The sequence below is a fragment of the Otolemur garnettii genome, unplaced genomic scaffold (assembly GCF_000181295.1).
Source record: "Otolemur garnettii isolate 467f Iridium unplaced genomic scaffold, OtoGar3 scaffold00015, whole genome shotgun sequence".
Taxonomy (NCBI): Eukaryota; Metazoa; Chordata; class Mammalia; order Primates; family Galagidae; genus Otolemur; species Otolemur garnettii.
In genome coordinates this window covers 12,683,510-12,711,100 of record NW_003852410.1, presented here as the reverse complement: position 1 = coordinate 12,711,100, position 27,591 = coordinate 12,683,510, and the positions used below count along the sequence as shown (strand labels likewise).

General features: G+C 39.2%; 1 protein-coding gene across 1 annotated transcript in view; it reads right to left on the bottom strand.

Moving 5' to 3' along the window:
* The window catches only part of CNTN3 (contactin 3), a 293,914-nt gene that overhangs the window by 7,506 nt on the left and 258,817 nt on the right, over positions 1 to 27,591 (bottom strand). The window contains 7 exon segments of the mRNA XM_012802498.2: positions 7,367 to 7,553; positions 17,815 to 17,930; positions 20,841 to 21,075; positions 22,333 to 22,403; positions 23,872 to 24,021; positions 24,117 to 24,275; positions 25,050 to 25,167. Coding sequence (XP_012657952.2) covers positions 7,367 to 7,553; positions 17,815 to 17,930; positions 20,841 to 21,075; positions 22,333 to 22,403; positions 23,872 to 24,021; positions 24,117 to 24,275; positions 25,050 to 25,167 — 1,036 coding nt within the window.

The following is a 27,591-nucleotide window of genomic DNA, read 5'->3' as shown; positions in this document are numbered from 1 at the left end:
CTGTTGGTGATAGGATGCTAAAATAGAAAAAATGGTAAAAACGGATTCAAGTCTAGTAAAAAGGCAGGATATCCCTAGATTTATGGCACAACTCTATGTGACAGACAATAAAATTATTTAAGTGTTTTCAAACGTTACAGAACAAAATAATATCTTGAAAGGTTTTTTATTATTATTGTTTCTCATGATCTTCTGTGTATTTCATTTTCAGATGCCTCATTATCAGCTTTATAAATTTTACTTATTCTGCAGACAGCTGCCTGTAAACAAGTGATTATTGTCATATTACTGTGACTGGATGAAGCCGGGGAGCAGAAGATCTAAGACATACCCATCAATAAGAAAATGACCACATACATTGTGGTGTTTATCACAATGGAATATTACACACACACACTTATAGTGTAAGTATAGAGGTAATTGAGGATACAGCACAATCTCCACTGTATAGGAGAAACATTCCATAGAACATAAGGCTGGAAAGAAGGACAATGGGTATTAATGAAGTTATTTCTGGATGACAGGATTATAGATGATTTTAATTTTCTTCTTTACAATTTTCTTTTTTTCCCAAATTTCCTACAATGACTATTTTCCCTTTGTACAATAAAAAAGCAGAGGCTGTTAAAATAAAGAATATTATTTTCTGGAGTCTTCAATGGTGCCGTCTCCACAGTGGTTATGGTGAAGCTGGCACTTACTTTCAAAATATGATGTTATAAGAACATATGTTTGCAGTGTGATTAATTGTACAAAACTTAGTATATTTCTCTTTTCTTTCTTTGTAAGCTGATGGTAATACATGATCATAGTTGTTATCACCAGTCACTAGAAGGTTAACTTTATGATAGAAAAGTTCATCTTCACTTAAGATGATCATTAACATTTATAATTAAGTGGTTTAAACATGTGGCATTGTGCACAAGTAGCCAAAACCTGTTTCTTCTCAACAGTGAAATATATTTGTCTCAGAATCATTGAAAATATTAAAATTAGATACAAGATGTTATCCCTGCAAATTGACCCAGTATTTTAAAAGACAACAAAACATCTACTTTATGACTCATCTGGAAGCTGAGAAAACACTGGCCTGAAGGTCCAACCTAGAATAGCAGGAAAAGTATTTCTTTGACTTTTGGTTTTCAATGTCTGGGAATTTTTTTGCATGAAATTTCTCCTTCTCTGAATAGAAATATTTGAGATTGTAAGAGACCATTCACAATTGCCTAAAGCTGTGGTCCCCAGTCCCTGGACCACGGATGGACCGGTGCTGGTCCATAAACTGTAAGGAACTGAACTGCACAGCAGGTGGTGAACCGCAGACAAGTGAAGCCTCATCTGTATTCACAGTGGCTTCCCATCGCTCTGCCCACATCACTGCCTGAGCTCTGCCTCCTGTCATAGCAGTGGTGGCACCAGATTTTCAGAGAAGCATGAGCCATACTGTAAACTGTGTATAAGGGGGATCTAAGTTATGTGCTCCTTTTGAGACTCTAATGCTCTCCCCACCCCTGACCCCTAGAAAAACTGTCTTCCATGCAATTGGTCTCTGGTGCCAAAAGGTCGGGATCCTCTGGTTTAGCACTTAGAGGATTCATATGCAAGTGGGACAAATTTTTCAAAAAAGTGCCAAAGCTCTTACAAAATTAAGTTTGTTAAGATTTACACATTTGGCCAGAGGACTTACTTGATTCTGTATTAGCTCTAACTTCCTGTTTGAATTCTGGTAAAGGTTAACCTTTTTAAACAAAGAGAAAAATCTAGAATGACTTTGCTGAAGCCCTTAGATAGGAAAAAAAAAAAAAAAAAAAAAACCAAAAAACTCATTAATTTGAGGAATGCACATTAAGAAGTAGTGTATTCCATCACTGTGTGTGGGCTTTGTGGTACGTCATACACAAAGATGATTAAGTCAAAGATGATTATGTCGGCTGTGATACTCAAAAAAGTCAACAAATAGCATTCAGTCACCTGGAGAGAAATTCCCTTTAGGGCTATCCATGACCTTGAAGAGAAAGTTAGGTTTAGTGGCTGCTAGGTCATTAACATCCTCTCAATATCAACATTAGAGAGAGGAGCAGCTTTAGAGGTTTCTATCAGCAAGAGTATGTTGCTAGTATTTAAAAAGGAAGGTGACATTTTTCATTGTATTTATTATTATTAAACTTAATACTCGGTTAACATCCATTTCAGGCAATGACACTTGTCCTCCACTTTCAGAAAGTTTGTTTCCTTTTTCTGTTTACATTTATTTAAGTAAAAATGGTAACTCCATCTTTAAGAAAAGACACGGGGTGCATATTAGTGGAGGAGACCGGCAGAAAAGGCAGAAATTGAGAAGGGGCATCACACACGGAACCTGGGGGATGTCACATTAATGAGTATCCTGAGCCAGAACTTATCCTGGATGATTATAAAACTCAGTGGTGCACATGAAAACTTTACAACTTCAGAATTATGTGTTTGGGGAAAGAGTATTCACTTCACCAAAACTCTGAAATATTGGGACTCACATTGTCTTAGGGCTCATCTTACCACATTCCCTTTTTACTCCCTGAAGACACACTTTATCAGTTTCCTTAAATTCAGGCAACTGATTTTGGTTCAGTTTACATGGATGAGCATTTCATTTGAAAAAGCAAAGACTCAAATGCAAAACAGACCGTGCCGTGTAATATTACACTATTTTCCCAAGTAGGCCTACCCATACAATAATTAGTGAAGGCAGAAACAGATAGATCCCTGGGGGGATTCCAGGCGTGTGACTGAGACCAGGCTCATCAAGCTTTTCTAATAACTGGCCACAACAATGGGTTCAGAAATGGATATTGACTAGAGATGAGCTCACAAGAAACTTAGTTCCTCTGGAATAATCAGGAAGTACTTGGCTACCTTTCCTGGAGTGTCTGGGTGTTAGAAAATAGTCCTTGAGTCGCCTGTGGCAAGATTGCCACCCTCAAGAGGGAACCTGGTAGGAATGATGCCACTATGGAGTAGAAATAAGAAGCAGACAGAGACATTGTTTAATCAGCAATACTTACAACTATGATTAGACACCTGAGGCGGAGCACTGGGGACAGAGCAGGCAGAATCTCTGCCCTGAAAGAGCTGACACTCTGGTCACGCAGACTGGGAAATCATGATAAAGTAAATGTGTACAAGACAGAGGCTGTGTGGCGGCTCTACGCACTAGGCACAAGAGTAAAGTTGCCAGGAGAGGTGGCAGACAGGTGGCACTGAAGCTCTCTTTGAGTGAAGACACAAAAAAGACAGGAAGAGTTTTCCAGGCAGAGGGAACAGCAGATACAGAGGAGGAGGATGAAGCAGGAAGTAGGATGACCCAGGAGGAATAAATACAGCAGGACATCAGCTGGAGGAGGAATGGGGGCGGACTGCGCGGGGCCCTGTCTGGCATTTGAAGAATTCAGCACTTATCTGGAGTGGGATGGGAAATGACTGGAAGGTTTTTTAGTAGGGATGTGACATCAGGATCACTCAGCCTAAGGCAAACAGAGGCAGAAGGCAGCAGGACGGTGAAGGGCCACTGACCCCTCACCTGCTTCATGGGAGAGAGGGGACATTGAACTGGCAGCAGCAGAACGCAAGAAGAAAAGGGTAGATTCTGCATAGATTGAAAAGTCAGATTCTGGATTAGTGGTAGGGTCTGAGGGAAAAAGAATACTGGGATAATGGAGTGGAACTCACGGAAATGGGGACTCCGACAGCAGAGACAGGTTTTAGATGGGGTGGAAAGAGCCACCAAAAACTGTATTAGAAATATTCAGTTTGAGATCTTAATGCATGATTCTTGAGGATGTTGTTTGAGTGCCAGGGTCCATCAGTACTGAAAGTCAAGATTACCACTTGACTTTTCTGTTATAAAAAGCAGAATATTTGTCCTACAGATACTGCACATAAAACTCTCTATAGATTTCCTTTTAGAAACCCTTTAGAAACCGACACTCTATCCTTTTTAAACCAGCTGCAAATTCCCTTCATCAGTCCCTTTAGATAGAAGGAGCGAAGAATTAGCTCTCTTTGGGTTGCAGGGACAGAAAACCTTCCCAGATTATTTGAAGAGGCTGATTAGTGTTTAACTTCAAAATGTATTTAAAAAACACAAGTATCCAGATATCAAAAATTAAGTGTTTAATGAAAGTACCATACTCAGTTTGAGAATCCTTGTGTTATTTTACGTTAATCAGAAATATTACCCAAGATATAAAATCTTGCATACAGAATTCTGCAATTATGAGTCTAAAAACTTGCACATTTTGAGCAAGATAGTAAAGAACTACGGTAGGTGTTTTGCACTCCCAGGGTGAGGCCCAGAGGAAGTAAATTTGATTAATAAACATATTTGAGGATGGCCTGCTTCTTTAAGTTCCTTCTGTCCAATCAGCATCTAATCATAGTTCCTATGTGCGGGGGATTGGTGAATAAGACACGAAAGGACTCTCTCCCCGTAAAGTCTGCAGTCCATAGGGAAGGACAGATAGCAGGCAAGTAATCAAAAATGTTATTTTAATTCTTTATTCCTGGGGCAGATGGATAATTCTCTTTACACAGATAATCACAAAATTCCTAAATAGGATTTGAAGCTAAACCACATCAGAGCTGAGGGTGACTCTTAAGAGCTACCAGTAACAATATTATGAACGGCTATAAAAGATTCTGGTTTACTTGTACTTTGGTACATATTTAATATATCACTAGAATGAAATTTTAAAATTAACACATGTTCTTCTTATACAATTCTAGGAGGATTAGGGATTTCAATTATCTGTATGAAATTCCCACCCAATGTAGAAATTTTCCCTAATAAGGCCTATAGATCAATATGCAGACTCCAGTGACATTGTGGCCATAGGAATGCATTATTTTTGAGAGGTTTTATTCAGTTGTTGGAAGTCCCAACAGACTACAGCTCTGTGAACACAGAAGTTCTTAAGCAAAGTCACAGTCAATGTAAGTGGTAAATGAGTCGTGACTAGCCCAACTATCTGGCTGAAGGGGAGGATGACACAGGGGTGAAGCCTGTCTGGATTTGGATGCCTATCCCGTCACTTACTCTGTGAACTCAGTCAAGTTATGTAACCTCTAAGTGCCTCGGCTTCCGTGTCTCTAAGTGAGGATACTATTCATAATAGCTCCCACATCATGGCATTGCTGTGGGAATTAAGAATCAATCCATTAGCTATTAATACCATAATTTTCATTGTTACCTGAAAGTTTGTACTTTAGATTGGGTATTTATGTGCCATCTCTAAATTATAAAGAGATTTTGCCTTTTCAAAAAAATTTATTTTATTCACTTTACATTGCCATGGTGTTTCTATCGATTATTCTCTTCCTTACCAGTTCACTAAGTTCTTTACTGATTCTTCCATGACAACCCACTCTTGTATAATCACAATTTCCTCGCAAGTCATCAAATCAGTAAGAATTCTTGACTGACACTGCCTTTTCTTAAATTTTAAATTAAAAGGAGGGTACAAATGTTTGGGTTACGATGTTTTCACTTCCAAGGTAAAGTTCAAGTTATAGAAGAGCCCTTTGCCCAAGGGGTGTGCTGAAGACCGGGGTATTGTGCACATTCGGTGGATCCTGCCCAATGTCATCCATCCTCCCTCCACTCACCTTCTGCCTCCGCTCCGCCTCCTCAACCCTCCACAGTTCTAGACAAACTCCCTCAGGCACTATCTTTACAATATATAAATAATAATGCTATTTGACCCTTATGAATGCAGAATCGTTACTGAAAAAAATCAAACATATTTAGTAAAACTTTGTAAACACATAATATTTTCAGTTTGTGCACTGCCAAACCCATCTGCTCCTTGGTCCTTATTCATGTGTTATGAATAAGTGGTTGGGTCAGACTTCCCCTAATAATTAGGGAAGAATGCTATTAAATTATTATGTTAGTTAGTTGCTTACAAACGGATCTTAACAAGGGATTCAAATGGTTTGTGTCTAAACGTTTGCTCTGCAATGCTTAATATACTGGCAAATTGTTGCCATACTCCTTTTTCTATAGATAATGCAAAAATAAATATATGAACTCTTCTGATCAAATTAACAGTGGTTAATTAACATTTAAAGTAGTAGAAATATATTTATTATTGAACCAGTATCCTGAACCCCATAAATGCATCAATGTACAAAGTTATGATTTAATAAAAATAAGAAAAAAGAAATATACTTTATATGCATACATTCTAAATTACTCAGAAAATGTTAGCTAATCATTCACTTCAATCATATTATTGGCAATTTTTCAAGCAATTTTAGCCAACCAATGTATGTTTTTTAAAAAAACTTGTGAATGACACATGAAAACAAATGCATTAATGAAATTGGTCACCAAGTGTAACAATTGTCTCATTCTTAAGCTAGTTAAGCAGAGATTTTTACTGAATTAAGAAATTGTGAAAATAAATTAAGAAAACAATTTCCTGTAAGTAAAAGTTTCACTGTGCTAAAGTTACCTAATCCTGGCCATACCCCACTTTCCTCACCTTTAAAATGGAGGTAACCATGAGACCCACCTCATCTGGGAAGTTATGAGGATTAAATGTGGAAATGAACACACAAGTACTTGGGACACAGAACGTTTCCCATCAGTATCAGTTATGATGATAACAACCACAGCAACTCCATGGTTGCATTGTGAGAAAGTAGTGACACAACACAAGATTAACCATATACTGTGTGATCAGTTTAACTGAAATACGGGTGGGCAACTCCAAAATGTTCTATCACTGACTTTCTTATAGACTAGTTTAATCGTAACTCATAATTGGAGCTAATGAATCGAACTGTGAATACATAACCTTGGCTTTGAAGGCAAAACTGACATCTCTGGTTGTATTTTTTAAAAACTATCAACATATCCAGGTGGACCAGCATCTTCTGATGATAACCTGTTAAGGCACATTGCCATTTTGTGAATAATGTAGAAAAGAAGAGTAAAGGAAAAAAAAAATCCCTCTGATTCTTTGGCATTAACTTATTCACACTTACCAGAAATCCTCAAGCTTTTTGGGAAACTAAAAATAGGTGGAAGTGAACCAACTAAGCTCATCACATTTTAAAAGAAAAGTGGATAGATTTAGCTTAATACCTCACAGTCAGATTTTCCAAGAGGTGCACATGCATTTTCACACGCGATCTCTACCTAAAGAGTTAGGGATATCACCAGGGTAAGGATATGTGTGGGTCTGTGTTTACAGGGCTTTGAAGTTGCATCTATATCATCCAGTGGGATAATGACTTGGGCTGTCGTTTTAAAATGATACAGAAGGCTATCATTTTGAATGTGAATTCATTGGCTTGCCATTCAAAAAAATCAGAATATACGTACGAGTTTTCTTGGTGGTTGCATTAACTGTGGCGCTGAAGGGACCAGGGCCAGCACTGTTGTACGCCCGGACAGCTGTGTAATATGCCAGGTTGCTCTTCAGGCCTCGGAGCCTGGCCGATGTCTCATTCCCTGCCACTCTCACTTTGCTCGAGGACTCCTCCCTTCCTCCACTGTTCCAGTACCGCACCTGGGGACGGAAGACATCACACACGCTAAGGTTTGACAACATTTTACCTTTTCCGTTCCGTGATTTTCTTTAAATGGGTTCTGTAATTTATATCCTTGTTTATTAGACAAATACTCACTAAGGACCTACTATGTGCTAGGTGCTGCATGAGGCTGTCACAGCAGTGAAAAGAGAGGAAAAGGACTCTCAGAGGAGACAGGTAATACACGTATTTGTGAACCAGATAAACTCAAAGAGAGGAAGTACTGAGTATGACCAGGCTGCGGCATTCTAACGGGAGACTAAGGGGAAATCTGCATAGCTAACAGATTCAATCGCCCCCTTTCTCAACCCTTAACCAACCCTGACCTAGCTTAGCTCCAGAATATTGGCAGCCGTGCACGAACTCCACTGGAGATCGGAGGTGCCTTCTGTGAAGAAAGTGAACTGTCAGAGAAAAGACCATTAAAAAGCCAGCTGGCCACTGGATTCTCCCACAGTGATGGCCAAATGTCAACAAGCCTACCTGTGTATGCAGAGTGGAGCAGAAAAAAGCCGTTAAAAGAGCTGACTTTAAATCTAACTGTACCTTGAAGTATTTGTACATGTATTTCGTTATTCTCAACCAGGCAGAATGATTTTAGACCTTGCGTAAAGAGATATGCGTCTATCGTGTAAAAATAACGACAAATGAATGCTAGAAAGAAGAATAAGGGCAGAAAAAGGAAGAGAAAAATACATGCTTCCCAACCATCGTAGAAAGGTTCGCTAGGCTTTGCTAGAAAGTTTGGATTGTCCAACAGGTAAAAATGTAAACACCACCCAAAACAACAAAACATACAAATAAATGGCTCCTGGAAAGTATAACTATTCCTCGCATAGGAATAAGACCAGGCATTCCCGTGTGATCAATTGAAGCAGCGGCCGCACAGTTGGCACGAATATATCATACACCTGGGCACCTATGAAGGCACAGGCATTTCTTTTTTACTTTATAAAGAAACAGGTTCGCTCCTATCTTTCTTGCAGTATGCGGCTTTCTTGTTCTGCACTTCATTCTTCGATTCAATAGCAGAATATAAAAAGAAGAAATCACTTTGCTTATTTGTCCAATTACACAGCAGTTTGAGCATAATGAGAACGGCCATTGATCCTCAGAGCCTTGGAGATAATGAAAACTTGGGCTACTGTGGCAAGTGGGATGGCAAAAGATCCTCTTCAGGCACAGAGCTCCAGCTAGCTGCTGGCTGAGTGGAGGAAGGTGAACCTGGTATTTACAGATCTGATCCTTTATTTTATTGTTATTATTTTTTAAAGAAAGCAGAACCTGAGGTGAATGTGAAATGTCCCAAATTTAGAGTTGGCTCAATTTTTTAAAGACACTGTGAGGATTATATAAAATGTGTTTATGGGCTGCATAGGGTAACCACATTTAATCCTCTGAGCAAAAGATATTAGAAGTTACTATTTTTTTTTAAATAAGCAACTATAAAATTATGTCTTAAAAATAGTAGATTATAAATCTCAGGGTTTTCAGTAACCATCCCAAATGAGCAAATCAATATTGTACTAGAATAATATGTTCTTTTTTTTTTTTTTTTTTTTGTAGAGACAGAGTCTCACTTTGTTGCCCTTGGTAGAGTGCTGTGGTGTCATACAGCTCACAGCAACCTCCAACTCCTGGGCTTAGGAGATTCTCTTGCCTCAGCCTCCTGAGTAGCTGGGACTACAGGCGTCCGCTACAATGCCCGGCTATTTTTTTGCTGCAGTTTGGCTGGGGCCGGGTTTGAACCCACCACCCTCAGTATATGGGGCAGGCACCCTACTCACTGAGCCACAGGTGCTGCCCAAGAATAATATTTTCCATACATGGAACTATAGGCTTCCTTAAAGACAAACAAAATGCTGTTTTCATGCTGGCATATCTGTGCATTTTTCTTGGAAAAGAGTTATTAACTTTTGTAAGGATTTCAAAAAGAAATGTAAACCCAATGATAAGGACTTGGTGAATACATGTTTTGTTTTTTAAATAAATCTACAGACAAAAAAACCTGTTAGTTGATATTAAAACCTTGTACCAAGTCACTAATATTAAACATTACGGGTATTGTTAGGTTTACATGACTCCAAAATGATAAGTCACGCTCCTTGCCCTTGACAGCACTGTCTGGTTATTGACAAAAATGAGACATAATTAAGAATTATAATAAAATGTTATAAACATTTGGAACAAAGTTTTTATTGGGAAAAATCACAGAAATATGAGCTATAATAATCCTCATTTAAACAGAAGGAACAGGAGGGGCCTGGAGGAGTTACGTAACTGAATATCATCCTGTGCTAGCTTTGGCCTCTTGCAAGATTTTAATCCCTGGGCCATTCTTTTTGTGATATATCAAATTACCTCAAAAAATATTACCCAGGAAAGTGTTCCTTAGGAGACTGCGCTAAAGAATAAAAACAATTTACAATTTCATATGGAATCTCTTTTATAAATCTATTTATAGAAAGTACTTGAAGTTTTTTCATAGCACCACGTTCTGAAGTACTTTAACCAATCTCCATGCATCAGAACGAGATTTATTTTTAGAACTTAGATGCTGAGAGGTATTAAAAATATTTAGATACAGAAAAAAATTGCGTCAAACTTGAATATGATAGTAGTTAATTAAGACTAATTATACAGGGTGGATGTGAAGTTCATGTGCAATTTAATATAGTTTAATATAGTATATTGCACTTGGACTTTATGTCCACCCTGTAAAACCTTCTAAATAGCTTGACTAGAAGACTTGAGAATACATATATTTAAAACATAAAGCAGTGTCATTAATATGGCTCGTTTTCTATGAATATTCATTCATGTTGATACAATTTTCCTCAAAAATGTTTATATAAGTTTAGATCATTTTTTTAAAAGATGGCAATAAATAAGGAAGACAAAGACCCCATTTTTATTTTCAGTTGTATTTTAGATTTAAATAGTGAAAAATTCTACATCTGAGAGGAGAGAATATCTCCACACTAATTTGGATTATATAGGGACAACCACAACACAGAGATGGGAAAAGGAAAGTGTCTAGGTTGACAGATGTAATTGTTATGTGAAGAAACAGTTAATATAAAGTTGATAAGACACGAAGGTAGGTTCTGAAAAAATGAGCCAAACACTCAACGAACCTCTTTAACAAGAGAGAAAGTCAGCAGTTCTGAGCGGGGAGACTAGCTGCTATGCCCTGATCTGAAGTGGACTTTAAAATAATTCTGTTTAAAATAACCAGATTTACTAACAAAGGGACTGAATCTATCATGCAAGAATGTATGGTAAAGAAAAGGAAGATCATACATATTTGAAAAGTAACAAGCAGAACTCTTACACCTAAAAATTATTCTTATCAAAAAGAAAAAAAACTAAAATCAGCGGTCGGACTAAGTGGAAGACTTATGGTGGGAGAGGGAATTCATTAACTCAGAACATATCCTGGATACAGAAATAAAATTATAAAATCAAAGCTGAGAGACACTAAGCAAAGCATAAATGTCCCAACCAGAGTTCCAGAAAGAAAAATTAAGGAAAAATCAACATTCAAAGGGAACATGGCTGAGAATTTACCCGAACTGAAGAAATACAGGAATTTTCATATGTAGTGCTGTAAATTCACTCTGAGTTTAGTGTGGGGAAGAGTGGAGGGCGAATCCGCTGCAGAGGGGAGGGTGAGGGAGACTGAACTGCAGCTCGCAGCCTCCTGGAATGGTGGTGACCTGGACGCCTTGGCTTGCTGGTGAAGATGTGCTTCTGGGAAGGGAGTTAACTGGCCCGGACTTGGCAGGCGGTGAGGATGTTGAGGCAGAGTCACACCCGAGGCAGGGCTTGTCTGTCCTGCTCATCAACCGCTCAGAGCAAAGCCTGAACACTAACACTCAATAATACATTACACAGTTTCAAACAGTGGGGTGGAGGAGACCGGATATTCTCAACAGTAAGAAGTATGTTTGAGATGGTGGATATACTAATTGATCTGATCACTATAAATTACATGTATCTCAACGTTATTGTGTACCTCATGAATATGTACAATTATTTTCAATTAAAAATTAAAAATGTGACGAAAAGTGACCCAAAAAATTGTTAAACCATGGAATGACTTGAGCAAATACAGTTTACACATGCTTCCCTGCTTCCTCTGGAGAGATTCACCAAGCTAGGAATTCAAGTTCTAATAGTCTATGCACCTAAGAAACACCCAAATTCCAACTTCTTGATGAGGGAGTACAATTTTCTTTTTCTTCAGAAATATGAAACCCCTTCACAAGGCTATATATTTTTATCTGGGTAAGTAAATAGAAACAAAAATTGAGGAATGTGAGGATTAAAAATGTTATCTCTCTTTCTGCAAGTCATCTGATCATTCCAAAAATGAATGTTCCTGCTGCGGGGAGTCCTTAAGATCACTGCATCATCAGAGATTTCACTTGATTTAAACTTAAAATGAAATGCAGTTTATAACAATAATGTACTGAAGATATGGCATCCTTTCAAACCATTAATGAACAGGTATTAATTCAGAAACACTCTCTTAATAGGCCAAAATAATTATGTTTAGACTTACAGATTTACAGAAAGGCAAATATTTTAACTGAGCTGTTACACCAGACACATTTAAGTAAATAGAAGCCAAGCAAAAATGCAGTCAACATCTTTTAGGAAGAGAAATCCAGATCTACCTTCCTCTGTTTTTTATCCTGCTCTCAGCCCTGGGAGAGCTGACCAAGTTTAACTATGTTAGTCTGACTCCTTTGCCTTCCAGGTTCTTGCTAGATGTGGCTCGTAGGAGGTAAGAGATGGGGGTGGGGTTAGAAGGAGAGGCTGGGATATTTATTCCCTTGCATCCCTTAGTGCTGGACCGTGGTTTGGCAGGGTCCATCTCTGCCTAAAAAGAAACGCAACACCATTTGGGCAACCTACAACTCATAGTCCAGCTGCTGCTCACTCCAGGGTATCTGTCCTTTGCAGCCACTTCAAAAGTCTGCATTACACTCCTTGAATGCATTTTGGCTGCCTTATGTTTATTTAAATATGTTTTAATTGTCTGACTCAATGTGTATGTTTTATTCCCCCCAGTGGGATTTTTATTTTCTCAAAAAAGGTACTCAAATATTTGACATCTTTTCCCATTATAATTAAAGTATTAGGAACTGAAGATATTTTGCACAGCTGTTTGGAACAGGAGGCTGGAAGAAGGCATCGGTGCTGTTTGAGTTTGGCTGATCTGTGTCTTTTCACACATGGAGACTTGTTTTAGTCACTTAGGTCGTTCTCCCAGATTTTCTTCTTTCAAAATACAAGAAGGCTTTCAAGATTCTGCTGGAACTTGAGCGCTCTTGCTCACCAGGCCCCCACCATTCCTGAACTTCAAGGCTGCCTCCTCTTAATCACGTCTGCGTCTCTCGTTCCTACCCAAAAGGGCACCAGAAAGATCTGAGCCTGAGTGTAATGGCTTAGCAGATAAAATAAATTGGAGCCCAGAGAAATGAGCTGCTCAACTACTGCTTGGTCAAATCAGAAAGAGAATTAGTCTGGATGCTAATGATGGTGTGTGCAGCAGCGTGCCACGTGGCACATGACCAACCCTCACTGAGATGAGAGAGAGGCTGGAGCCATTAACAATTTTAAAGCCAAATGGGGGAAAATGCAACCCAGAAAGTGCGCCACACGACTGATAATTAAATACTCCGCGAACTCATCTCTCCCTGCCCAGCCCAGGGTTAATTTTTCAGTCATTACTGAAACTAAGAAAAGATGTGTTTTTATCTTGGTGGACTCACATAAATCATTCTGTAGGATTTTTAAAATTGGGACTTCTTTCTGGCAGCTTGTTGTCCTTCTCTTTATACTTCCCACGCACTTGGGGAAGGGATTTTTAATAGTCCTTTCCTTTCTCTATGGTATTAATACTGCCTTTGGTCCCCCTGGTTGCTCCTCTTTACACGCATAGGCAAGATGCGATGGGTTTTTAACCTGTAATTCATTTCAAGAAAATCCCTCTTTTCTCTCAGCTCTTCTCATGTTTTCGTGCCTCCCACGTTCATAGCAACATCAGGGCACCAGAAACCACGGCTGGGGGGGTCTCGCGTTGGGGTTGTGCTGAGTGTTCCCGTACATGGCTTTTCAATTTCTGTTCTTTCAGTACAATCGCATCTGAACGCTCAGCACTCAAAACAGAGAAAAGTGGAAGCCACAATTCTCTTTGGGCCATTTTGACAGTGGCTGCTTTATCTTATTTAATTCTCAAATGATGCTGTGAATTATTGACCATTATTATCTCTATTTTAATTGAGCCTTGGAGAGCTTTAGCATCTCGCTCAAGGACACAGTAGGATAGCAGAACCAAAATTGCATTTATTCAACCAATACATCATTTCGCACACCTCTCGTATGCCAGATGCTATTCCAGGCATTTGGGCCACGTACGTAAACAAACAGGCTGAGTTGCCTGCCCTTTGTAGACTTTATATTCTAACCTAGCAGATTTGAACTCCGATCTACTTAATTCTACAGTGGTGTATAACTAGACACCATAAGGGCTCCATGATAATTCTTTGATTTTCTTTCTGTTTCATGAAACTCTTTCCGGACATGACTAACAGTGGTATAATTCTACTTTCTTATAAAATATCCTTGTCTGGGTGACTCCTTATGACCTGAAATCTATGTAGTGTCATGTGTCACTTACTGATTGGGACATGTTTTTAGAAATGCATCACTGGGCAAATTAGTATATCGGGTGTACTTACACAAACCTGTATGTTTATATTCTACTATACCCTTAGGTTATATAATATGGCCTATCGCTCCTAAAGTATAAACCTGGGTATCAGGTGACTCTCCAGAATGCTACAGGCAAATGTAAGATAATAGTAAGTATTTACATATCTAAATGTATCTAAATATAAAAAAGACACAGTAAAAATAATGGTAATATCTTACAGGACCACTGTCATACATGCAGTCCATCCTGTACTAAAATGTCCTTGTGTGGTGTATGGGGTCCAAGTGCTTTTTGTTATATGGGTGAATTGTATCATCTGAAGTCATGGCTTTATCTGTCACCAGAAGAGTGTACGTTGTCTGGGTATGGTGTACGACTACATTAGAAAATTAACAGTTTCCTGCCTTAAGCTTTCCAAAGATCTTTTTCAACTCCTAACACTCTTGTTGCGCTTGGAATCTCACAATCCATTCATGTATACATCAAAACGTATATACATCTCATTTATTTCTCTTAACTGTTCTACAAGTTACAGCCAGGTCAGGAATTGTGATCTTGTACATGGCTCCTAAAGGGTAAAGTTATCCATGGTGCGTGTGCATCTTCGTCCCCCATCTAAGAGGTGCCCAATGTGTTCATTTATTGTCTTTAAGACATTGGATTTAACATTGAACCCTACGTCCTGCTCAGCTGATAGAAGATCCAACCACAGTTATTTGTGGGTCTTCCTTCCATAAGCCTTGCAAAGAATAAGTCATGATTTGATTTGATAACATTTGATTTGATTCTTCGAGTTCTACCAGTTTGGGGCCATGTCTGGTGAATGAGAAATCACTGGGAAACACAGCCTTCCCTTCTATGGTCTTGCCACCAACTTGGGCACTGCCCATAGAAAGATGTCGGCCCCACGAGGCTTTATCAGCCCCAGACCTATTTCTTCCAAGGCCATTTAAATTTCTCTTCTATTTTTTTCTCAGTTGTGTGGTAGCATTTTCTTTTCTCTCATCCTCCAGGAAGCATGGAATGCTCTCCTTCCCAGCTGAAACTTTGGAAGCAAGCCTAGAAAGGAAGTCTTTTCCAGGACTCTCCTCTTGATTGCTGCCACACATTTTCTGGTGACAAAAAAGCTTAAAGTTGAATATTTGCTACAGAATATTACTCGGGATAAAATATGTTAATCAATTATCAAAAAGTCTTCTGAGATGTGGCTCACAGCTACTGATGATTTATGATGAGCCAGCAATTATGGGATGCTCATTACAAATCTAATCACATTCAATCCTCCCCATGTCCTAGTGAGGCAAAGCCTGTTGTTGCTCCCATTCTGCAGGTGAGGAAACTGAGGCTCCAGGGGTTCACGGAACTTTCCCAACATGATGGGAAAATGGCAGAATTTGGGTTTTCCAGGGGATAGGGGCCAGAGCTGCACTCTCTCCATACCACACTCCCTCACTACTATGCTCTTTCCACCCACCACCTTCCTTGTCAATGCCATTGTCTGTTGTCCAACTAATGGGGACACACTGTTGCCTCACCCCACTGTCCCGCTTTCATCGCTAACATCCACTGTCATAGGATTAAATGAATCTTCTAACCAACTTCCTTTAAATGCTGATCAAGTTGTTCTGCTGTATTTATGGGGTGTTTTACTGCTTCATTCCTACTTTCCTTTCCTTAGGTCCAGATGACTTTCTCTTTGATCAGGTCTCTCCACATCACTGCTAGCATTTCACACATTTATGTGTGTAAGAAGATGTTTCCATATGGATATTTAGTAAAAATGTACATTAACAAGACCCAGTCCTAGATATTTGACTTCAGTGGATCTAGGGAGAGTTCTGGGTGCTGACTTTTTTTTTTTTTGTAGTTTTTGGGCAGGGCTGGGTTTGAACCCGCCACCTCTAGCATATGGGGCTGGCGTCCTACTCCTTTGAGCCACAGGCACTGCCCTGGGTGCTGACTTTTAACAACAGATTCAGATAACTCAGGCGTCTTTGGACTATGGTCCCTCCTTTGAGCATCACTGCTCTATGTATCATCCTTTCTCTGTTTCATTTGTTAATATGAATTGTTAATAAACCAATGATTGTTTGGTTACAAGGAAGAGAAACTCTCTTAGGAAGTTCAAATATGAAGGAGGGATTTACCCAAAAGAAGGGCAAGGCAATATTAAAAGGCAATACACCAGGCCAATTAGGAACCAGACATTTGTCGAAGAGCTATTCTATTTTGCTCCCTTGAAGGCTCCCTGGAGTTTTGTTTCCTTCATTCTTTAGGAGGTGCCTGGCAGTATATTAGCTCCAGCTCACCTCTGCAGACCAGCTGTGTCCTGCTTATCAATGGCCTTAGTTTGAGATGCCTAAAGGGAGACCTTACATCCACTAACTATAATCACTATTATTTCTTACTTAAGTATCTAAAATAAGAGACTGATTCATCTTAACAGTACACAGAGCATTTGCCACTGATCAGGTGTCCACCTGGTGCCACCATTTGAAGGTGTGTTGGCAGATAGAGAGGAATGTGGCCCTGTGATGCAAACGTGCTGGGTATGCCTGCCACTGGATCAGGAATTACAAGCATGAGGGAAGTTTCCTAGGAAGGCAGCTGTGGGTGGGAATGAAATCCCATTGATGATTCTTACAATATCACTGTTGACAAAATCTTAAGATTTTATTTGTCTATTCTTAGCTCAGATGTTCCCAGTTCTCTCCAGCTGTTCCTTACTAAATCTGGGGCCCTGTCCAAATGGTTCTTCTTTGCATTCAAAGCCCCCCATGACCCTGCCCTCCTGTGCCTTTTTTGCAGCCACCCCTTCTGCAGGACCTTTCTTCTTCCAATACACCATGCTTAATCTGGAATGTTTCCCAAGCTCTCAACATGTACTTACTTTTCCTTGAAAGTCCTGTTAAGTCTTACCACCTTAATGAACCATTCAAGATGGCCTCTCCTTCTTCACTACAAACATTTCCTGTTTGGGAGACCTAGGTCGACCTTCATTACATTTGGTGTTATATTATTCCCATCTTATTTCACTCAATGGAAAGGTTTTGAAGGCAAGAATTATGATATACACAGAGATGACTTCTCTACAACCTAGAAAAGAATCCTGCAAGTAACAAGGCCACCAGGAAAGTAAGAAAGAGCTGGAGGACAGTGGTTTTCTCTTGGCATAAATATGCTATGAACTTAATATTGCAGTTAAATCTCATCCTCATTTTTCAATCTACCCATGTGGAATATTTGGCCCATGTGATACATGATTTCCTTTCATATTCTTTTTGTTGTTGTTATTCCTTTTCTACCCCAACTGAAGTTACGTCCATTCAACTGGTTGAGTTAAATTCAGTATCCATTGATCACACTGATCATCGGGGGAATGACAGCCTGGTAAGTAAATTTCAACCGAAGATACATTTCCTAAAATGTCATTGTTAAGAAGAATTCTAAATGAAAGGAGAGTAAGGTAGCATGTTAACGTAGACACACAAGTTAATTTTAAAAGAAATCACCTCATAGCCAAGTAAATGCCCATTACTCAACTTCCAAGGAATGGTATTCCATGAAACTTCAATTTCTGAGGAAGATAGGCTATTTGCAAAGACTTGAGACGGGGCCACTGTAGGCTCTGTTTGAAAATAGAAATTGAAACACAATGGCAATTTTGGCAGTTAATTTTTAAGAGTCTATGAAAGCCCTTACTTTTTTCAAAAAGTATTTTAACATACTTGAAGATTTTATCACATCTTAAAAAACATGCAACATGTCTTGAAAATATACACACTAGTCCATTTTCACTTCCTAGGAAAAGATGGCAAATTAACCAACAGATTTTTCCTTGCTCAAAAGCTGTAGCAGCCAGTACTTTCTTCCCTCACACCTCTTTCTTGGTATTTCCTTTTCTTTCCTTCTTTCCCTTTGTTACCTCCACCTTGTCTTTATTTTCCATCCCTCTATTTTACATCTGAGAAGTACATGCCCATAAATACTACTTGTTTTTTGTTTTGCCAAACAAAGATCAAGGCCAAGTTCATTTACTCAGTAAGCAGTGATTGAATGCCTTCTCTAGTCTAGGCCCACAGAAGGGATAAACACAAATGACACAGGTATTATACTCTTCTGAAGGAGTGGACAGGCAGGTGACTATACTGTAAGAACCCCTTTGTAATAAACACTCTTGGAGTTTTCTGGGGCTCTTGGTGATCCTCTCCTCTTAGTACATAGCTCTGAGCAGGACTCTCCCTGCCCCCAATATCCATTTCTGTGTTAAAAGATCCTGCTCCCTGCCATGGCTGATTGATGCTGAGATCAATTCTTGGTCTAAGGTTGAGTGTATTAGATTTTCTCTCTGGAGAATTTGCAACTCGGTTTTGAGAGATGTGGAGTATTGGGGCCAATCAAACTAGGGCTGGTACTCTGGAAAAGCAGACGATTTTCTGAGGCCCCAGAGCTTTTCTGTTTAAGGTTCTCCAACAGGTTGGCTATTTAACCCATTCTTTGATTCAACGAGATGTCCTAGTATATTTCTAATAAATCTTTCTCTTTTTTCTTAAGAGAGCAGAATACATTTTTGATGTATGAACAGTAAGGCCTTTAGTCAATTCATCAGTAGGGGCAACAGGGGTAGCAGGAGAAGGGAAGTGAAGGAGGCAGGAATGGGCTAAAGGCCGGGCTCTCTTCCAGCTGCCAACCCCCTGCTCCTGGATGCATGGGGTAGGCAGGTAGTGTCTGGAAACTCCCTGGGGAATACCATCACTTCCCAGACTCTGAACTGCCCTATGATCCTTGAAAGTTTTGGAAAATGAAGTATGTCTATGAATTTGAAACAATTTCCTTTGCAAAGACTTTTACGATACTTAAAACTTCGCCCCTCTCAGAAATCAATGGAAAATGAGAAGACAATAAAGGTAGGGACCTTAAGAAAATTCAACTCTACTTATTTTTAGGAAAGGCAGCTGTTGAGCACTTTTTTACAATTTATTGTCAGGTCTAGAGTGTGATATTGTATTTTACAAGCTCAGAATGGGCAAGAGCAAAGACCCTTGGTTAAAACACTGGTTCTACCAGCATTGTGTCATATTTATTAATCTCTTTTTCAAAGTTTTCATTTTCTCACTTGAACATAGGAAATATAAGGACAGTTCTCATACTTCATTTGTCATTTGAAAATTAAAATCAGGTAACATCAGTCAGATGGTAAGCATTCAATACAGGTTAGTTCCTGCCCTTTCTACTAATAAGAACTATGTAAGACAGCCACTATTCTGTTGTTGATGATCTAGGAAATGGCAATTGATCTGAATCTCCTACCTTTATTATTATTTTCTAAAATGGTCTTGAGAGAAAATATTCATGCCTCAATATCTGGGACAGGTACAAAAGAAAGTCAGAGGAAGGGATGGTCCAGAGTGAAGTGCATTTGAGGTTTCAAATCCTTCAAACCTCCACGTTCCACATCTGGAATGTTATGCTTTGGTCCTCACACTCCATCTGCTAACATTCTCTCTAACTTTCTAATCATCTGCTAACATTGCTAACATTGTAGGAACCACCGTAAAAGTTAGGAGTAGGCAGTGACAAAGAAGTATGTTATTCTTACCCTCCTCCAGGGAAGTCTGTGCTATTCCCTGCTTCAGAAGCTGGAAAGTAGGATCTATTCTACGTAAACAGATTTTTAACTAATTATTACAGCCTCTTAAGTGCCTACTAAGTTTTCTTTTTTAATTTCAAAAAACTTATGGGTACAAGTGTTTTTTGTTACATGGATGAACTGCATCAAGGTGAAGTCAACAGTTTACCCATCACCAGAACAGGGAACACTGTAGATGATGAATAGATTTTTATCTCTCACCTCCCTCACACACTCCCTTCTTCATAGTTTTCAGTGTCCATTACATCACTTCATGACTACGTTTGTCTTTCCTTTAGTTCTCATTTGTAAGTGAGAATACGTGGTATTTGTTTTTCCATTCCTGGAATACTTAAGATAATTGTCTACAGTTCTAAGCTGCTACAAAAGACATCATTTCACTCCTTTTTATGGCTCTGTGTTGTGCATGCACCTGCACACATCCACACATACACACATGGACATGTACACACATACACACATGTACGCACACACACACATTTTCTCTAACCAATCATAGTTGAAGGGCGCTTAGGTTGGTTCCATAGTTTGCCGTTATAAATTGTGCTTTGATAAACATTCTAGTGCAGGTATCTTTTTATAAAATGACTTTTTTTCCTTGGGGGTAAACACCCAGTAGTGGGATTCTGGATCAAGTGGTAGGTCTACTTTTGTGCATGTAAACTAGAACAACTGCTATGGAAACCACTAGGCCTTATACTTCAAGTCAGTTATGGCTGATCTTTACAACCTGCCCTGGGAATATAATTACAATGTGGGACACTGTTCTTTTAGAAAAAATATATCTAAAGTCACAAAGAAACTCCAAGTTAGTTTTTGAAAATTTGAGGGATTTCCAAACAAATGGTTTATTAAGATGGAACTGATTCGTAATCCCGTTTTCCATACCTTCTTCTGCAGAGAACACTGTTGTCACTGGGCTAAACGGTCCTTCACCTTTGTTATTATAAACACCCACTTTAACTTCATATGGTGAAAATGGCATGATGCTTTCATTCCTAAAGACATATCTTGGAGTATCAGGGGATGTCACCACCGTCTGGATCCAGGTGGTGACCCCCAGAGGGCGGAAAGCAACAACATACCCCAAACCTTCACCGTTCTGCAGCTCTTCCGGGACTGGCTATAAAGGAAAGACACAGTGAATCACCCTTCCATGTGAGGGCAAGGCCAAATGAATGGGGCTACCAGCCACATTCACTTATAAAAGTCATCAAATAAGAATTTATATTAAGCAGGTGAATTAAAAAACAGAAAAACATCAGTGGAAGAGTCATGTCAGCAGCCTTCAGACAGACACAGGCACTCTTTCACAGCCATCCAGATCACGGGGTGTCATTTCCTGTGAGTATTCACATACCCGAGTATCTTATGGCCCATGTCTGAGTTTATAATAATAAGACATACTTGCAGTTAAAAACATCTGATTTCTGTACATAACCACAAACTGTAGAAAGCAAAATATTGCTTTCTGTGGGAAGCAATAAGCAAAACATTGCTATCTATGGGAAGAATTATAGTGTGAGATTAATAAAAATGTCTGATCTCTTAAATCAAACAAAAATGATCTAATCTCTAATGTTGACATTATGGAAAGATAAATGATGATGTGTTGATTAAGTACAAAGCAGAAAAACTGAAAAGAAAGGAAGTAAATATCATTATAATTTACTAATTAATTAAAAAACATTTTTTTTTGAGACAGAGTCTCATAGCAACCTCCAACTCCTGATTTCAAGCAATCCTCCCGCCTCAGCCTCCCATCCAAGTGCTGGGATTATAGGCATGAGCCACCTTGACTGGCCAATTAATGAAGCTGACAGTTGTACTGGGGTCATGTCAAAAATTTTTAGTGGTGTTCTATCGCACTCTCTTGAGATTTCATATTTTTACCCACATCTTCAAATAATAGTGTAATTCTAGTACTTTCTGACTTTAAACCTATTAACTGAACTTTTCCCTAATTTATGATATAAGGCAAGGGCTGAGGGAAAGGCCGTGAAAGAAACTGAAACTCAAGCACCTGCCCGAGTTAAGTGGCATCACACACTGGGTGCTGCACGGCCACTTGGAGAGCTGTGAGGCCAGCTTGAGAGAAAACTGCTCAGACATGACTCTGGTCCCTGTGTTTATGAGCCCGGTGACCCTGAGAAAATGAGATATTGTCTCAGAGCCTTAGTGTTTTCATCTATACAATGTTGCAAGGATGAGATGAGGAAAATGCAAGGTAAATGTCAGAAGAAGCATTGGCACAGACAGAGCATATAAAATACTGGCTGCCCGTGCTCCCATGCCCATTGGCACCAGCAGCACCACCCCGGAGGCCACAATGATCAGGGAAATAGCAACATCCTTACGGGAAAGGTGCCCAAATACTTACATCCCAGGTTATCACTAGTTCAGACCGGCTTCCGCCTCCTCCATTGACTTCAGAAGGAGGCACTTCTGGAACTGTGTGGGTCAGAGAAATAGAGATGAAACCACATGTACATTTAGTAATACTCATCTCAAAGACGACGCAATGAGGCTTCTTTTTAATATTTAAAATAATTTCATTACTGACACATTCTATATCCGTGTGTGTGCTTTATGTGTATATATACATCTGGGTAGATGTATCTTTGATGAGATCATCAAATAATTCATATTTGCATGAAAATCTAAAAGATTCAAAATTTCTCAAACAAGAAAACATGCCCATTTGGAAGACACTTTTCAAGTTTGCAAGTTGTTAAAATAAGGAAAAGTGATTCACCAGGGATGAGGAGAAATCAGGCTAGCACAAAAATTTACTTTATGACTGTTTTAAGCAGAGATATAATTCTCAGAACAACATAGCTTTGCATAAGAATGACCCAGACTTGAATTCTTGAATCCTGTTAGGAGGTATTCTATATAAACCTCCCGCGGGCATCAGAGAGCTCACTTACACGGAGAACTTTATGATTAATGAATTTCATGACATGAGCAGAAAAGTAAGTTTCAGGAACGTGAGTCTGGTGTGTTCACAGCTGTATTTGCAATATCTAGAAAGTGCTGAGCATGTAATAGATACTCCCTAAGTATGTGCTGTGTGAACAAGTGACCACAGGGCACAATCTCCCTTCATCACTTAGTACCTAGAATAAACAGCATGTGAGTCGTCCGAGTAAAACAGCATCATTAAAATTAATGAAACACATTCTAAGAATTCTTAGCTTAGCTTCTAAAGTGATATACCAGATCTAGTCTGAACACCATTTTAGTTAATATTAACTAATATTACATACTTTGAAAAGGAAAGTCTGTGGATCTCCTTAGCCGATGCTTGTTCTGTAATGTCATATACTATGTACACTTTCTAATTTTGACTTTTTATGTTAGGATATTTTTGGATTTACAAAAGGAGTCTAATGGTCTATATTAATATTAAATAGCTACCTCGTGTGGAATTGTTAACAATGATTCTCTCTTAATTTAACACTTGAGGAGACAAAACACACCTATTCATCAATTGCTTAGGCTCATTCGCCGAGCCGGTGGCAGAATGAGATTCCTAGCTGCAGAACTCCCAAATGTCATTATCCTCCCAATTTGTCAATGCTTGTTATAAATGAAAACAGCGCTTCCCCTGTTAATAGGGTAACTATGTCAGATAGTAATTATAACCTTAAGTGACAAAAACATATTCACCCAACATGCGCTAATGATCGTTTACGATGGACTAAACTCTTGGAAATGTCACACTCCATCACAATCACTTACACATGTTTCTTTTGACAAATGCCATATGGCCACTTCTGCATTAGGAAGGTCAGATAATTGCAACAACGGATTCCGAGGCTGACCCCCTGTCGGCTGGGAGCTCAGAGCCACGGGAAAGGAAACACATACACAGGGACACCTAGTAACCCGTTACTCAGTAAACAGAAACACTAACCTGCCTCTTCAGTTCTTACTTTTTCTGAGGGTAAACTGGGTTCTCCACCTCCGATTTTGTTATTGGCTACAACCCGAAATTCGTATTCCACCCATGGGTTTAACTCCACTACGGTGGCTGTGTGTGTTTTCCCATCGATGACCTCAGGCACTACAAAGGAATATTTCAGAGAGGTAAGTAAAGAGTCTTCAGCACCAACGTGAAATCCATTTATATGTGCAAGGACTCTGCCTCTTCCCCTTTACCTGTTGTGACGGTTTGCCAGCCCACGGAGAAAGGTGTCCTAGCCTGGATAGAATAGGATAGAACTGGGCTATGGTTGTCTGTGCCTTCTTTCCAAGAGAGTTGGGCTGTTGTATCTGTAATTTCATCTACCTTCACATTTTCTGGTGGTCCGGGCGAACCTGAGGAAGCCACAGATGCAAACAGTGGGGAGGGAAAGAGGAGAGACTGTCACATGACCACTTCAATCCCTCCCCCGAGCCCAATTTCAAAAGCTCTTAGGAAAGAGGCCATTTTCCTTTCCATAAAACTACCATTTTTTAAATCGTTCCATTGTTAGAGCTTAAATCTAGATGTGAGACAATAATTCCCAAGCTGTACTACTCTCTACCTGCGGAGGACACTTGCTGTCTGTGGCCTCCGTTCAGTGGGGTTCCTGCACTTTTCTATAGAAAAGGACATTGGTGTGATGCCTTCCCTTTAATCCTCAGGTGTGCTTCTGTATTTTTAAACTTGTTATCTAGAGGTGTTTTATTCTATGTAGCATTCTGGTCATTTTTTAGCCCACTAACAAATCAATACTCTGGACAGTAGCTCAGGTTGGCAAATTTCCTCAGTCTAAATAATCCCGATTCTTTTGGAAGCAGACACACAGAGGCAATGTTTTGCCTTGTATCAAACACAATGGTTGAATTAATGACATGCCCAAAACACATCAGCTTGGCAGCAGCTGTGGACTGACAATTACAGTGAAAGCTATTTGCAGGGTAGAGTTGAGATTTTTTATTTCTTTGAATTAGCACCTATCCTCATTATCATGTTCTTTGAATTACGTGGGACAGGAGATGTCAAATCAATATTATAACTCGGATGCTCATCTTATCATGGTTTTTCCTCTGGCATCGAATGCTCAGTTAAGATGTGAAGCTAGAAATGCAGGAGGCATTAATGTTTACCTCGTACTATGAGGTCGGCGGCAGACGAAACACTGTCCACTCCAGTTTGCACCATACAAACATATTTTCCACTGTGTTTCAGCTGAATGTTTCTAATCATTAAATCACCAGATGAACTCTGTTGGAAAAAACAGGTAATGAACATGCAGTTAATTTAAAAACACAAGGATCTTGAAGGCCATGGCCAATGCCATTGCCAAAAAACGCATATTCAGACAGAAAAGCAAAATGGTAGAAGGCAGGAGACTGCTACGATAGAATGTATGGAAATAAAAACAAGTTAAAAACCTTACAAGACTTGCAGACAAAGATTTCTGTAGACAAATAAACAACAAGCTTCCCCCTGGGCATTTACGGTTTTAAAAATAAATAAGGCCAGAGATTACAGTCTCAGAGTCTATTTACTTCCACCAGGGTGACACTTCTTTTTATATCCGCTGCTCAGCACCAGCTCAAGTCTTTTCTCTGGTTCCACCCCCTTTGCAATTATCTGCCTGAGAAGAAGAGGGAAGCTTGTAGGTATCTAGTGTGAGATAAATGTAGCCCGACAAGGGGATTGCCACGGTTGAAACACTTTATTGAACACGCTGGAGCTTAAAAAGCCTAAAGCAGTTTAATTCCTTGGCTAAAGAATTTAGGGACAGTCAGTGTGAACCCCTCAACAAAAAGAAATTAAAACATTTTAAATCTTAAAAATAGCAGCTGTCTGTGAAGATATTTGCTGGCATCCCCTAAGAGCCAGTTAGAAGAGCCAATGCAAAGCTCAACGTTAAAAGGACTTCATTTAAAAAGAACGTAAAATCATGTTCGTAAAATGACTAACTGCAGGCCAGTTACACACATTAGTAAAAATAGGGCTTGAAATAAAGTGATTTGGGAAGCAAAGCCCTTCGAAAATGGTCACCCGATCACAGCTGAAGGGCGTACAGAGAAGAAGTAGTTAAATGTTTAGGATAATTTTATTCTGGGTTTTTCTAGTATTTGCTTAAAGATGAATTCTACTATCTCCTTTTTAGGGAATTTCCTAAGATATTCTACGGGCAATTTCTTAAATATTTCTTCTCATCCTTAGGATTCTTAATGGGCTATATATTCTCCGTTGGTTGGACTACATCGCTTTTAGAAGAAATTTCCCGAGTACTGAAGAGAAGACAGATGTGAAGTGATTGATGGTTGTAATTAAATGATAATCCAGAAACTGTTAAGTTTGCACATTTTCCTCATCAAGTTAAACTTTTTTCTTTCCCTCTCTTCCTCTCTTTCTCCTCAGGGTTATTTAGAAATTTATCCCCAGGACAAAACCTTCCATGCTTGGTGACCTTTAGAAACTCTTCAGGTTTTATGAGCCCTATATACTCACAGGAGGTTGATTATCATTTCTATAGAAATTTCTTATTTTCAGTGAAGAACTGTCACTATTAAACACCATCAAGGCACTGGGCGAGGTTGTTATCCCTCCCAATCTTTATCTGCTTTTGCTTATTTTGAAAGCAGGTGGGTAAAAGAAAAATACAACTGGGCTTTCTTTGTGCCCCAGACATCTGGATGTGCCTTTCAGGCACGCTGGGGGGCTTTGTTTCTGGACGGAGTGAGGAAGAATCTGGTGTTGGGCTCGTTGCTTCTGAACACTTTTGCCAGTGATGCCTGAAGACAGAGAAATAACTTAGCGAGATATAAAAAATAAACTGTCTTCCTGGAGAAATGTCATCAGGCTCCCCATCAGGGGAAATGTAACTTCTAATTATCCTTCTACACTGCAGAGTAGAAAAACGAGCAATTAACTAAGGCACGTAGACAATGGAAACCAGTGATTTCTTTTTTTTTTAGCACCAACATGGAGTTGAGTGTATGAATACATAAATGGAAAGTGAAATTGAACAAAAATTAAGAGGTATCCTCTCCTAAGCGTTTCTGTCTCTCAATAAAATATATACGTATTTTACTGAGGCTTTCCCTCCCACCCTATCTCCTTACTGCCTTTTAATGGAGCAGTAGAGAGGCACAAGCACATCCAGGGCGGATTATGTTGGAGTTATTCCAGGATAGGGAAGTATCCAACACATGGCCCTGCCCTCGAGGATATGCACTCAATTCAGGGTAATAAGGTGGCGTATACATGTGAAACAGGTTACGTTTAAAAATTCAGAAAGTTGAATTAGGTACATACAATCACATGGCACACACCATGTGTAGAAAAATGCAAAATGAAACAGATGAGACATTTTTGAGATGTGAAGCTGGAACTCTTAAAGCTGAAGGCAGTGTAGATTGGTACAGTTACTCTGGAAAACTGTTTGAAGTATCTACTAGAGTATATGCAAAAGCTATAACTCATCAATTTCATTCCAAAGTATATATACTGTACAGCCTGTGCCTATGTGTCCAGCAAAAGACATTGATAAGAATGACCATAGATATTACACATGCTCATCATAATAGTTAAAAAATGGAAATATCAAGTAGAGAAATATTCATGTAATGAAATACTATTAGGCTATGAAAATGAATAAACTATAACTACATAGATCAACATGGTAGAGTC